Below are 14,502 nucleotides of genomic sequence, written 5' to 3'. Positions count from 1 at the left end.
CTAAATATTTACCTATAAAAGCTTATAAGTGAGATATTTGTCTGAATTGTGTTTAAAAAGTGTTTGGGCCCTGACCAGTTTGGCTCAGCAGTTCAAGTGCCACCCCACAGACCAGAGAGTCCCGGGTTTGGTTCCCCCTAAGGGCATGTACCTCAGTTGCAGTTTGTCCCCAGCCCTGGTTGGGGTTGTGTGGGTGGCAGCCACCCGATGTCTTTCTCGCATCGATGTTTCTCGCTCTCTCTCCCCCCTCATCTCCCTCCTGCTCTATCTGAAGATAAATGCAAAAAAATGTCCTTGGGTGAAAAAACAAACAAACAAACAAAAAACCAAAAAAAGCACAGTGTTTGGGCAGCTTATGTATCCAGCATTATAGAAATAGCTGATCTGAGACTAAATGCTATGATGCCATCAGCAGGGACAAGAGGGTGGCTTGAGAAACTAGAACATTTTCTGACTGCCAGTCTCCTAGCGCCTATCCACGCATACCTTATTGCCTGGAACACAGTCTTCGCCATCCTCACCATCATGGGGGTTTAAGTGCCCACGGCCATGTGTCCCTCCAGTCATCCTGTCAACACTGAGCATGGGTAACAGTAGTTTTCCCAAATTACACCTGTTGTCTTGCCACATTGATTGACAATGAACTTTTTTATTAAAAAGTGTCCTAATTCATATGATAAATGATATGGCTGTCCTACGCATTGCGGATACTTAGTAAATATTGGAATATTTTCCTGGCTCTTTACTGTCTGAAGCCAGAGAACCCACCTAATTTAATTGCGTAATTTTGGGCCTAAGACATTTCTCCTCTCACCAGTTTCCCTTTCCATCTTCTTTTCATATCACTCCCCCTTTATCTTTCTCATAAAAATACTGGCCACGTTTCAGCTCTTTGCTCACTCCAAGCAAACAGTGAACAGATGATACCTAAGCAGGGCCCTGAAAGGCCTACAGTCTAGGCAACAGATGATGACTTAACTTTAGTATATGAGAATTCATGGAATACAGTTAGTATTTATTTTTCCTTTTATACCATTAGGAAAATGTTAAGACAAGCCGTATCATGGGAGAATATAATTATAATATGTGTAGTTGAAAAAGAACTTGTGCCCTGGCCGGTTTGGCTCAGCGGTCCAGAGAGACCCGGGTTCGTTTCCCACTAAGAGCGCCTACCTCGGTTGCAGTGTCCCCGGCCCTGGTTGCGTCATGCGGGTGGCGGCCACTCGATATATCCCTTTCATGTCGGTCGATCTCTCTCTCTCTCTCTCTCTCTCTCTCTCTCTCTCTCTCCCCCTCCCACTCTATCTGAACAAAAAAATGGAAAAATGTCCTTGGGTGAGCATAAAAAAAAGAAAAGAAAAAGAACTTGTATCTAGAATCTATAAAGAACTCTATAAATCAGTAGTCAGACAAATAACCCTGTGAAAAAAAGGGCAACATATTTGAACATAGATTTCACAAAGGAAGACACACTAGTGGATAATAAATACATGAAAAGGTACTCCACCCACATCATTAGTCATCAGAAATGCAAATTAACCTCACAGTGAAATACCACTTCACCCACTGGAATGACCGAAATTGAAAAGGTTGTGCCAATATCGGTGAGGCTGTGGAGCAAATGGAACTTCCAGATGTTATTGGTGGGAGGGTGAAATGTCACTGCTGTTTTGTGAAACTGGCGGCTTAAGCAGTGAACACTTTTTCACTTACACTTAAGCAGTGAACACTTTTTCAGAATATAAGAACGAATTTTCTTATTTCTCTCTCTCAACGTTCTTTCCCCCCCTCTCCATTTTAAATGGGAAGCTGGCATGAACATGAGCCCCGTGTCTCGACTCAAGAAAACCTGGGCCAAAGTGAAGACGGCGAAGTTTGACATTCTTGAGGTATGTGAAGCTGACGTTTCACTATTTTCGCTAAGTAGCATTTTATACCTGGACAGTCAAATTCTTCTGTGTGATCTGGCCTCTTGATCAGATAGTTCTACACAGAAGAAAACCCACCTTAGAGATCCTGGGAAAGGAAAGGGGTAGAATTGGAGGAGGCGGAATCAGGTTGGAGACCAGCCTCTTCATGGAGAGGACTGAAGGAAGGGCCACCTGTCAGCCACTTCACGTGGTGTGTCAGGGCAGAATTTGGGTCCCGAACCATTTGGAGTTTGACTTCAGTGTTTGCCTACTAACTTTATTTATTTACTGTGTCCCAAGGGAGGAGTTCCCCGTCCCCCCCAAAATATTCATTCTCCATCCTTTCAACAAATTTCACTAACCTGTGAAAATGCCCTTTCCATCTAGCTCTCAGGACAGTAAAGTAAGGCTTAGTCATATCACCTTGGTGTTGGTGCTTTGAATCTACTATCTTTGGAGATATTGAGAACGTGTTTTTTTTCCCTAAAATTTCCCCCAAATTAGGAATTAATATTGGGTGTGTTACATTTTGCCTTATTCATATTGCGTAATAAACTTCTTTTCCTTCTCATAAGGTAGAATGCCCCAATTATTTGTTAATGATTTGTTACCTACAGCAAAGCACAAGTTCACTGTAGAGCATGGGATCACTGTGTGATGGCTAACCATCCACTGATACATCAACCTTCAAATGAAACCAGGGCATGGCTTCCCATGTTGGTGTTTGACTCGTAGTTATCTGTTTTAAGTCTGAACTCAACATTTAACCTGGAAGGAATTCGGTCTGGGTTTAACATTATCGAAGCTGACATCAGCTTGTATAATAAATAAACCAAACTTCAGGAAAGAACACATTTGTGTTCTTATGTGTTTTATGCCTATGTGTGTGTCTATCAGAGAGATAAATGACATTCTTAATGAATTCCCTAATTCTTTTGAATTTTTTATGTAGAGTTAAAAGAAGGATCTTGTATACTTTCTGCAGGTGAGAAGTAGATTGTTCAAACTCTCCTTTCTTTTGTCCACAGCATCAGATGGACCCTTCCAGTAATTTCTACAATTACCGAACGGCTCTCCGTGGGGCAGCACAAAGGTCACTAACTGCCCACAGTAGCAGAGAGAAGGTATGTGTTTAAAGAAGTTTTATTCGTGCAGGAGTTGCCATGCATTGCACTGAAAAGAGTGTGAACTGGTGTACAGCTTCTTTCACCTGTTCACATCTAAGAGCCCTGATACACTGGAGACATTGTATCGCTTGCCTCTAGGGACGGGGAGCCATGAAGGCAAGTTGGACTGAGGAAGGGAAAGGGTAGACTTTGCAAATGTGTATTACTGTGTTATTATTGCATTATTTAAATGATTATTTTGTAATGGGTCTTAGTTGCGTTTCAAGCAATAAATTAAGTCATATGTTAAGTCATGTGTTAAGATGACTAATAGAATTAGAGAGTAATTTAGTTGAATGGAAAATAGATATTTAAGCTCTGCACATGGTAGCTGACTTAATGTAACCTTTTCAATTAAAAGCATCAGCTTACCTCCCATGGTTAAGTCATTTATTTTCAGAAAGTAGGTCGTTGCTGTAGCATTAGGCCTGCTATTACTCACTGGCTATGTGGGTGGCAGAAAAGAACAGAATGATGTCTGAGGAATGAGTGATTCTCACTCTGTTTGCCCCAACCCTTGCACAACCATGCTGTCTGGGTGCACCAGACTCTTGACTCTGAGGGTCCTTTCTTGGCACGTTTCGATGTCCTATTTCCTTGCATGGGAATGATAAGTTGTTGGGACACTTGGAGATCGAGTTGTTTGAGAAGTCGGTACCTGGTCGTGGTGAAGGCTGATGAAAGTTGGGTGATCACAGTTATTTTGTGCACAGATTCTGTTCATCCTTTAACTTAAACTGCATCTTCAACACATAGAGGAAAATGAAGGTAAAAACAATTCAGGGCATCTCTGTTATTTCTACCCCCCAGAAAGCTTCCGTCTCAGTGATCTAAAGCAAAAACAAATGCAAAAATAACCCCCACCATTGTAAAGGCTAAATTGGGTCTCGACAAAATCTGAAGTAGCAATTCTGATCGTGTTGGACAGATACTGTAAATACATTGGCTTCTCTTTAAATAAAGAAACAAAGTCAGAGAGGGGATGAAGCATAATTCACTTTCTGACTTAGGCCCGTGGCGTTCACCAGCTTTTTAGTTTTACTTCCCCGAGTGCCTGTACTCCTCTGACTAGACTGGGAAAAGATCTAATCAGAAGTTTTTCGAGCTTTGGAAAACGAGCACACGCCTGGGAGGATCCCAGCACCCTGAAGCGTGAGGACATATCTGGAGGCTGTAGGCAGCTTCTCATTCGTCTCCGCGTGTTGGGTGCAAGTCTCCCCCTGCCTGTCTGCAAGGCCCCCCTGAGAGTTTGTGGGCTGAGCCTCAGTGAGGCGGCCGCAGAATCGTGTCTTAGCGTGGAGCTGTGGCACTGGCCAAAATAATTCTGAAGTCTCACCCCCACCCCCCAAAAACCTCATTGAATATTATACTTGTGGGCGTCTAATAGCTTTTTATAGGAAAAAATAAATACTACCAAGGTATTACCCTCTACATCATTTAATAAATTCTGCCTATTTAATTTTGTTGTTTTTTAAACCAGTTCTGTGTGAGCATATGGATTGTACTCTTTAGTTCATAAAACAAGTGAAATCACCACCATTAAAAAATATATACTGTTTCTTTTTCACAATTGGTCGTAAAGGCTGTGAATATAAACATTTCTAGATAAAATCCAAATTTTATGCAAGAAAATTGGAATTATTTATTCATTTATTTTTTGGAAGTGAGGGTGAACGCTCTTTGTGCCTAATTTCCTGTTTTAAAACATTCCTGGCCATAGGACTGGAGTAATAGACTCTTAGGTATTCTTGCAGATCTCGAGTTCATGTGGCCAAAGTGGCTCATCTGTACTACATCATAAACACATCAAATGTCTTCCACTCAAGGGCCTTAATTAAATGATCTTCAGATAGTTTTTTTTTTTTTTCCCTATGGGACCTAGCTTCTCCAGGTTTTTAACCATTCTTGATGCGATTGTATGCTTATACATGCTCTTACCATTCTCCTTGTGATGGTGGGAACTTGTTCATGCTCATCAGCCTGCATTTCTAGGTGTGGAACTGATGATGCCTTTAAGGTGTAGTGGCTGAGTCTCTGAATTGAGGACATTCTGAGAGGGAATTGAAAAACATTATTATTTGAGAAGTTCTCCCATGAAAGACATCGTTGGCAAGATCTCCTAGAAACCAGACCTTTCCTCTCTCCTGTTAGTGACCCATACATTCACCGTAGCTCACGGGAACACCAAGCCCTTAGACCCTCCTGATTCGAATTGTGTTAGACGTAGATAGGACCTAGAGAGCCGAAGGGAACTACCCATGAGTCAATGAGAAGCTGAAGAAGACTGTGAAGAAGACTTTTTTTCTGGAAAAGTGATTGAATTAGTAGTGGAGCATCATGCAGGCACCCTGAATGCAAAAATCCCAAAAGGTATAGCCTTTGACACCCAACAAGGGGTACAGGGCATGAACTTATGAAATGTTTAAATATCAGCACGAGACAGTACATTATCAGCACCCTATGACTCTCACAGCCCAGCACTACAAAACAGAACACAGACATGGAGTTCTTGCTTAAAGCCTGTTACCCCAGGTGAAGACTGCATCTCGGTTATAATATTGCCTCATTTCCCGGCGGCTGCCTTGTGATGATGCTGTCTTGTCTTTTAAGTGCATCAGTAATATATCTGTCCCTTTGTATGGGGCCCATTGTTTTTTTGGGAGTATCACTGAAGTCAAACCTGTATTATTTAAGTTAATTCTTATCCCAACTCAATGAGGTTGTTGCTGCTGTTTCCATTTTAAGGCGAGGACACTAGACTTTCTTAGTATGTTAGGCTTTACCAGGGGTTGGCAATTTTTTTCCATTAAGGACCAGATCAAAAATATGTTAGGCTTTGTGGGCCATACTGTTTCTGTTGCAGCTACTGAACTCCGATACGTAGCACAAAGCACACACAGGCGACACGTGGGTGCAGGAGCCTGGCTGTTTTCCAGCAAAGCTCAATGGCTGCTGTAATTGGAAATCATATCATTTTCATGCCCATGAAATATTATCATTTGATATTTTTCCAGCCATTTAAAACTGTAAACTATAGGGCTCTTAAGCTATCCCAGAACAGGTATTGGGCCGGGGCCGGGCCGGGGCCACAGTTTGCAGACCCCTGGCTCAGGCTGCCAGCAAATTGCAGAGCCAGATTTTTAACTGCTACCTGACAAAGTCCAGAGTCCAGCACTTCCCAGTCACAAACGGTTTTTCTAAGAAGCAAGGTTTAGATGTGCTTTTGTCATTGGCACTGTGTCTGTTTAATTCTAAAATTAACAGAAACATTAGTAACATTTGAAGGAGAGGGGGATCGTTAATAATTCAGCTTAAGAGATTTCCACTACAGACAATAGCAAGTGATTCAAAGTATATTCAATGAGGCTATCAGAACTGAAATTCACTTTTCAGAGATCAATGAAACAAAAAATAATTAAAGCTTTTTTTTTTTCTTTTCTTAAATGGCTTTAGGGGAAAAACCGAATTTGTCTCTAGAAGTGGAAATTGATACTTACTTTTTGGGGTATGAGCCAAAATGTGTGTCAAAGACCTCCCATTCATTTAGTTTAGGGGTATCCCACGGGTCATAAACTTGGGGAAACTTTAAACACCTGCTCTTGGAAAGCAACACTGGCCCACAGTTTGTGTTTGGAGCCCTGTGTGAATTGCAGGCAATTTAGAATCTTTAAAATCATGTTGGCATTTGAGAAAAGTGGAAGTTACTGTGTCTGAGCTTTGTTCTTTATTCAGTAGGGGCTTAGTAGGATTTAGGGGGACTCTTAGACATTATTACTATTTTAGGTTAGTTAATTAAATACCACCTCATCAAACCAAAGATGCGAGGCAGGAAAGTCTTACTAAAGAAGGCTCATTGTTTTTTAAATAACCATTCATTTTAAGATGCACATTTATATTCCTCCTTCGCTTGGACGCATCTCACAGCATATTGTGTAAGGTGCTCTTCGGTGATTTCCCAGGAGACCAAGTGTGAACTTGTTCTGTCATCCCAACGCCAGGTTTACTCAATGGGTAGTTTGTAGCAACTACTAGCTAAAACTCCGAGGTCTCACATTACCTTGAGCAGTGAGAGCTCTTCTGGAGTAAAACAAAATCTTCATCCCCAGAAAAGTCATCTAAAAGGTGGAAGTCTAAATGATACAACAGCACACGTTCTAGCAAGGAGATTGTCACACATCTTAGCGTCTTGATACCTGTGATGACGGGTATTCCGTGAATACTTCGCTAGATGAAAAGCGAGGTTCTATTAGATCTTTTCCCCTTGATCATAGTTAGAACTTCCAGATTTTACTATATGCTCTTGCGTTGAGAAAAGTAGGAATAACATGAAGCCATCTACTTTCCAATGCTACTTGTCTTTGCTGTGGTTTGGTTATTAATAGCATTTGTGTCTCAAGCAAAATTACGTTAGGGAGGGAACTGCTGTCATGGGAGGTAAGCAAAATACTGTATCTTCATTCAGTCTGGCCTTTTATGTAATCCAGAGTTAATGTTGTTCATTAATTTCTCGTATTGTTTGATAAGAGGCTCAGTGTTTATTTGCCCCAAACAAACCAGAATCTTTTGTTTTCTTTAGATTGTGATTCCATTCTTCAGTCTTTTAATCAAAGATATTTATTTCCTCAACGAGGGCTGTGCCAACCGCCTCCCAAACGGCCATGTCAACTTTGAGGTACGTGTCAAAAATCTGGACCCCGAGAGGGGAGCTTCCCCAGCACGACAGGCCGGACAGCCAAGCTGATCCTGAACTTCTAGAACCAGCTTTCTCTTTACCTATATTTTGTAAGAAAATAAGACTACTGAGTAGAATAAATTAGCTGCAGTATTATTACTAATCATGCGGAAGTACTTGAGTCGATTTTTACCTGTACCTAGTTTGTATTAAATTAAGAACACTACATCGTTCAAAAGATTAGAAGCCAGAGAAAGACATTCAATGGAATTGGCTCTTCCAAGCTTATAATTTTTGATGACTGTTATTAAATTTTTTAATTGATTCTTTTTCAGAAATTTTGGGAACTGGCCAAACAAGTGAGTGAATTTATGACGTGGAAACAAGTGGAATGTCCGTTTGAGAGGGACCGGAAGATCTTGCAGTATCTGCTCACCGTTCCCGTCTTCAGTGAAGACTGTGAGTAGGCGGTCGGCTGGGCCTGCCACCCGCTTCCCCAGACCCTGCAGCTGGGAAGTTAGTGTACAGGTGCTTGGTGCCTGGTTGTTCAGATAGTGTGAGGCCTATCTTCTGACCTATTCCATCTTAAGAATTTTCTGTTGCACAGAAAACCGTATGATTTATCCCTAACATATTTTCCACACAGTCACTTAATATTCACCCATAACCAGTATGTTTCTGGGTTTAAACAGTCTTTATAATGTGAGATCTGCAGAAGTTTGGGCATCAGTGGAGAGTTTTTGAAGGACCCCCCCCCCCACCACCACCACACACACACCCCTTGTTTGGGCTTGCTTTGATGGAGAAAGTAAGGTGTTTGTGGTATGTTGATACTGAAGGTAATTTGAGTAACCAAACAAACAGTTAATTGCTTCCCCCTGCTGTTTGAAAAAGTAGTGGAAAGTCTTAACCTGTTAAAACATTGGAGGATGTGAGGCACATAAAGTTGATCGACAGTGTATAGAAAAAAATTGACCAAGAGAGAGTTAAGTTTATAAAAGAATTGGGGATTTATTCTATCATTCTATCAATTTGTCATATCCTGATGCTATAGAAATCAGTAGCATCAATTAATAATGTCCTATGGTATTATTAACTAATAATTTCCTATGATAATGACCGATGAACATTTTGAATTAATATTACCATTCTAGAAGGGGCTGGATCATTTTAGACCTCTATGTAGCGTTAATAATAAGCTTTTACATCTTTGGATGAAGATGCTTTTTGATTTAAAAATAAGAAAATATATTAGAGAGATGAAAAATTGGCCTTGAAATCTAGCTTTTCACCTAAGGCTTAAAAAAAAAAATTCAAGGCCACCAGGAGTGATTCCCACTCCCACCCCCTTCTCTGTAAAGAACATAAATGTGAGTGTGTGATGGCATCATGTAGCTTGCATTTGTAAGCCTTTTTTTGCCTCATAAATTGTCTCATAGTTAATTAAGTTCCATTTTGGCCTAGAGGCCCTTGAGTTTTTGTTGAGATGGTCCATCAGAGGCAAAGTGATATTCTGGGTTCTTAATGAAAGTATGATGCTTTTCAGTCATAAATGATGTGCTAAGGAGAGTGTTTGCTGTAGGGTGTGGCTCAGGTTGAACAGGGGATGGGTGGTGGTAAGTAATCTATCAGGAGAAGGCTTCAGTGTTAATGCATTCTTACTTTTGGTTGATTGTAGCTCTGTACCTGGCTTCCTATGAGAGTGAAGGACCTGAAAATCATATAGAGAAAGACAGATGGAAGTCTTTAAGGTGGGTTTCATTGCGTCTCGTTGCTGTGCAGATTTAAAGATGTTGCCTTACCTAGAGAAAGCACGTGCATTCTGCAGGCCCCTGCCCGAGTGTTCCACGATGGCAGATGTACGCAGTATCTCTGTTTTTCTTTCTATGTCTCATTGTTTTATGGAATGAGGAACTGAAATTACCCCATGATGTGGTAAAAAGAACAGTGACTCATTGTCTTCGTCTGAAAGATAAGATATTCAGACTATATCTCTGAATAGTTCTAACACAAAAATTTTATTGGACCGGAGATGAGAGAGACCTATGTGCCAGTTGGTTCAGTAAATTTTAGAGGGTCACCTACCGACTGGGTCTTGGTCCGCACTTTGGGTTGAGAGAGAGAGAGAGTTGGGACTTTAAACATAACCCAGAATATTTTCAAGTTTAAAAATTCTGTTAACCTATTAGTATTTTCAAATAACTCTATTTTCAAACAAAACCAGGATAAGTAAATTTATATTTTAACCATTTGAGATACTTTAATAGGCAATAGCATCCAGGATATAATAATAATATAATCAAATAAAAAAAATTGCTATATTTGTAGTTCTACAAAGACACTCTGGGAATATGTACTTTCTTATACTAGGGTTGCCAAGCACATTTTTCTCTTCTTCCCACTGTCATTTGGGAATCTTCATAAAATGGAGTGGACTAGTCCATGAACCAGTCCATGAACCAGGATATATATCTCAGATGTCTGGTTTTGTGCGATTTTGTTTGCTTCAATGGAAAATGTAGGCCTTCCTTGTACTTCTCAGTGAGGAGGCTGTGGGACATGGACACTGGAATTGTCCTTAGAACAAGTTGGGGTGATAGGTGAAAGATCGGAGGTGCTTCTTTATCCCCAAACGCATGAAGAAGGTGTGGCCGACACCTGGAACCCTGGGCGTGTGGCAGCCTGCTGGGCTGATGCCCACTCTGGGTTATGGAATTTGGGACTAAATGATTGCTGGAGTCTGCATTCCCGGTGAACCAGACAAACTAAAATAATCCAGACCCTTCTCTAGATGTCAATCTCTTCTAATTCTTATTCTTTTATCCCACATTCCTCTTGAGTGGTGGTTCATCTGGAAGGGTTTGTAAGTAAAAAGGTTGATAGTGAAAGCTAAAGGTTGAATTATGTAATTTTTTCCCCATATTTTTATGTACTGTGCACACAGTATATAGCAACAGTTGACATTTGATTGGTTGAAAGGTGACCCAAGCATTTAGCAGAGAATTTAGAAATGGGGAGTGAACAAGGGGTTGCACTGTGCTGGAGAAAATTCAGACGCAGCCACAAATTCATCCACCATGGCCCCCAACTCAAGAGTGCTCAGAATTCACGGGGAGACCAGCAGTGGTCAGAGAGTGAGTGGTATATGAAGGAATATGTAATAAACACAGTAGAGCTGTATTCTTAGCATACAAGACTAGTTTCTATGTTAAAATTATTTGTAAGGTGGCTTGAAGAACAAACTCTCTTTTGCATCTGGGTTTAAGCCGTGAACTCTGCCTCTTCCTTCTCTTGTCCAGTTTTAAGGCCCCACTGGAACGCCTCCCGCTCCCTGACCCGTCTCTTTCCTAAACCCACACACTCTGAGGCCTTCTTCCTCGCCTGTCACATCTGTTTTGCAGTGGATGTGATTATTTTCCCTCCTACTACATAAGCCAGAGCAGCACCGGTCCTTAGGTCTGCCTGCAGCGTTGAGGAATGAGACCCGGCCCCTGCAGGTGTTGGCCGAGGCATAGCAACTACGGAGAGGATAAAGGAAAGAGAATAGGTTATGGTCCTTTGCAAAGCCACCTATGTTAAGTGGTTACTAAGACTAATTACTCTACCTGAAAGCTGGTATATACATTAGCTTTGAAGGCAGTTAAGATATTTTACATAGACACTTTCCCGCTGGCCCCAGAGCCGGTCGTAGACACTTAAGTTTAGCTGTGGAAATGACAAATTCACCTCTGAGGGCAGACACCTTTCCTGTCACTTGACACTTAAATGCCCTCAATGGGCATGACACGTGAAGATGCTTATATTTACTAAATAAACCCATCTACTGTAAGACCAATACGTATCTAAAAGCTTTTTATCGTTAATGACCTTTCTTTTATGTGTGTGTTTGTTTTACTATGAAGCCACTCAAGGTGTAGATTTATCTATAGACAAAGCTTTGCCATCTCCATTAATGTATATATACTTAAGTGACTAGCAGTTCTCCTAAACACCAGGATTACACCACTCAGTGTTTTTTTTTCTTCCTCTTTAAATATGCAAAACAAAAGAAAACCAAAAAACCCACAACTTAAAACACAGGAAGAACGAAACCAGTATTAGGCAAAGCATTTTAATCCTATTTCAAATAACCGGACACATTTGTTCTGACACTGTCATTTTGATTCCTCAGGTCGAGCCTCTTAGGCAGAGTTTAACACACGGGTGCTGGCTGCTGCTGCTGCGCGGTCCCTGAGGGGCTGGCCTTCGTTGTCTGGCATATAGGACAAGGAAAAGTCCCGAGGTCCTGCAAGCAAGCTCACTCCGGAACGGACGGAGAACTTGTTCCCCGCAGCTGACAGGCTGACTCAGATTTTGTGAGACTGAAATGTTCACTGAAGACACTTGAGAGAGAATCCTCTGAAGATCCCAGAGCTGCGCGTGATTCATCGCCGGGAATTTCCGTGTGAATCACAGCTCTGCACCTGGATGGAGCTTTCTGTTGTGTGTGTGTGTGTGTGTTTATTATTTGGTCGAACATTTGCTGCTAATGGGACTTGCCCAGCTGAGTGCTGGCTCTTCGGAAGCCCATGTTTCTTTGTTAACTTAAATGAAAAAGGGAGAGGAGGGAGAGGAAAAAGAGTCCCTGCAGTCAGACCCCAGAGGCCAGCCGGGCGAGCGGCCAGGGGGGGCACTGCCTGAAGGCGGCCGCGGACTCCGTTCCCCCCAGTTGTGCTGTGTTGTGAATTCCTCTCCTCCCTCTTCTGGCGAGGTTTTGAGTTGGCTGCTGGTTAGCAAACTCCTTTTTACCCGTATAAGTTATTTAATATAATAATGAAACTCAACACTGTGGTAGGAGAATAGCCACTAGAAAAAAAATAAAAGCAGAGTTTGTCATTGGACTGCTTGACGTCCTAGAAGGAGTTTTTGTTTCCTTGACCCCGCTCAGCTGTTTACAACTGATCACTGTATTGGACAGATGTATTTTTTAGTAGTTTTTTTTTGTGACTTAGTTTTCCATGACGCATATTTTTTTTTTTTCTCTTGTAAATTTAAATGATCTCACTTTAAGGGTCTTGGAAAATCCCATGGCCTGATGACAGCTTAATTTTTTCAACAGACTGTTGTTTTTCATTGCCTTTCGGAGGCTGTTGGTGACTAAACATGTGAACAAAGAATAAGCTGGAAAAGTTACCACCACCACCCCTCTGCGACTGCAGCAGCGAGCAAAGCAAAGGAGAAACATCTTGCTGTGAAGTCAAAGGCCGACCTAATTGTGAAATAGTTCACCTTGTTAAACATCTAAATAAGTCTGTAGTTGCTCTGTAAAAAGCCATTATACGTATTTGCTCTAGGAGAAGCTGTAGCATAGTAAACCATGCTAATGAAAACAAAACAAAACATCATGTTCAGCACAGAGATGAATTTGCGAACTTTAGTGACATGGTTTCAGAAACAGAGCATGTGTGGGCTGCGCGACATCTCGGCAGACCTGAAATGTCTCCACTTGTCCCTTTACAACCGTCAATATATTTCACACTCTGCAGCCAGGACTTGTGGCGTCTTCCTTGCTTCATCGATGGGAGTGTTGAGGGGGGTGGGCTGTGGTGGCAGAGTGCAGCTCCAGGGACTGGCTAGAATGTGCGTCCGTGGGAAGTGGCCTTTAGGAGTGTGTGTGAGGGCGGGCTTATGAAAATGAATCATGGGCCTGGCTGGTGTGTCTCAGTGGCTAGAGTGTTGACTGTGTGCAGAAGGGTTGTGGGTTCAATTCCTGGTGAAGGGCACACGCCTGAGTTTCAGGTTCAATCCCCAGCCCCGGTTGGGGCACATGCAGGAGGCAACCAATCGATGTGCCTCTCACATCAGTGTTTCTCTCTCTCTCTTCTCTTCCTTCTCTCCTTTCTACTCTCTCTAAAAATCAATGGAAAACATATCCACAGGTGAGGGTCAACAAAAAACAAAACAAAACAGAAAATGAATCATAGCAAGCATTTAATAAACATTACCTGCCAGGCACTAAGTGTTTGGCATAGATCATCAACCCCACATTTTAGGTGTGGAAACAAGCATATTAATAATAAGAATGAGCCCAACTGGTGTGGCTCACTGGTTGAGTGTTGAGCCATGCACCAAGAGGTCATTAGTTCGATTCTCAGTCAGGGCACATGCCCAGGGCACATGCAGGAGGTGGCTAAACCATGTTCTCTCTCATTGATGTTTCTATATCTCCCTCTCCCTCTCTCTCTAAAACCAGTAAAGAAAAAAATTTAAAAAAAAAAATAAATAAATAATAAGGGTGATTTGTTCAAGGCCACCTAGCTAGTGAGAGGCCCAGTGATCTGAATTGAGCCTGTAATTTCCAGAGCCCAAGCTTTCCGTCACACTGCCAAGCCTTCTCAAACCTGAACATAACCTTCAAACTGCAGATAATCTGTGTGTGGAACTTCTTTTCATGCAGATTTGGATTCTGTAGGTCTGGGGACAGGTTCAGGGGGTGCTGATGCTTCTGGTCCTGGAATCTGCTTTAGAGTAGCAAGACACCCCAACATGCTGCCTCCTTTTCCCAGCACTGCCAGTCACTGAACTTCGTGGTCCTGTAGTTGTTGCCATGACAGCAGCAACCACCTACGTCAGGGATCAGCAAGCGAGGGGCTGCTGGCCAAATCCACTTGTTTCCTACAGCCCACAAGGTAATAGTGATTGAAAAAAAAAGCGAAAGAAAAATATTATTTCATAATATGTGAAAATTATATGAAACTCAAAATTCAGTGTCCAT

General features: G+C 41.8%; 1 protein-coding gene across 2 annotated transcripts in view; it reads left to right on the top strand.

The window, feature by feature from the left end:
• The window catches only part of RASGEF1B (RasGEF domain family member 1B), a 147,629-nt gene extending 134,357 nt beyond the window's left edge, over positions 1-13,272 (top strand). For both annotated transcript variants that reach the window (XM_036278429.1, XM_036278422.1), the window contains exons 9-14: positions 1,810-1,889; positions 2,939-3,034; positions 7,653-7,748; positions 8,084-8,207; positions 9,427-9,499; positions 11,920-13,272. In XM_036278429.1, coding sequence (XP_036134322.1) covers positions 1,810-1,889; positions 2,939-3,034; positions 7,653-7,748; positions 8,084-8,207; positions 9,427-9,499; positions 11,920-11,944 — 494 coding nt within the window. In that variant the 3' untranslated portion in view covers positions 11,945-13,272. The remainder of the gene's footprint in view (positions 1-1,809; positions 1,890-2,938; positions 3,035-7,652; positions 7,749-8,083; positions 8,208-9,426; positions 9,500-11,919) is intronic.
• The last annotated feature ends 1,230 nt before the right edge of the window (positions 13,273-14,502 follow it).

This window comes from Molossus molossus, unplaced genomic scaffold (genome assembly GCF_014108415.1).
Source record: "Molossus molossus isolate mMolMol1 unplaced genomic scaffold, mMolMol1.p scaffold_m16_p_1, whole genome shotgun sequence".
Classification (NCBI taxonomy): Eukaryota; Metazoa; Chordata; class Mammalia; order Chiroptera; family Molossidae; genus Molossus; species Molossus molossus.
Note: the sequence above shows the minus strand (reverse complement) of the source record. Positions and strands in the feature narration are given on the sequence as shown.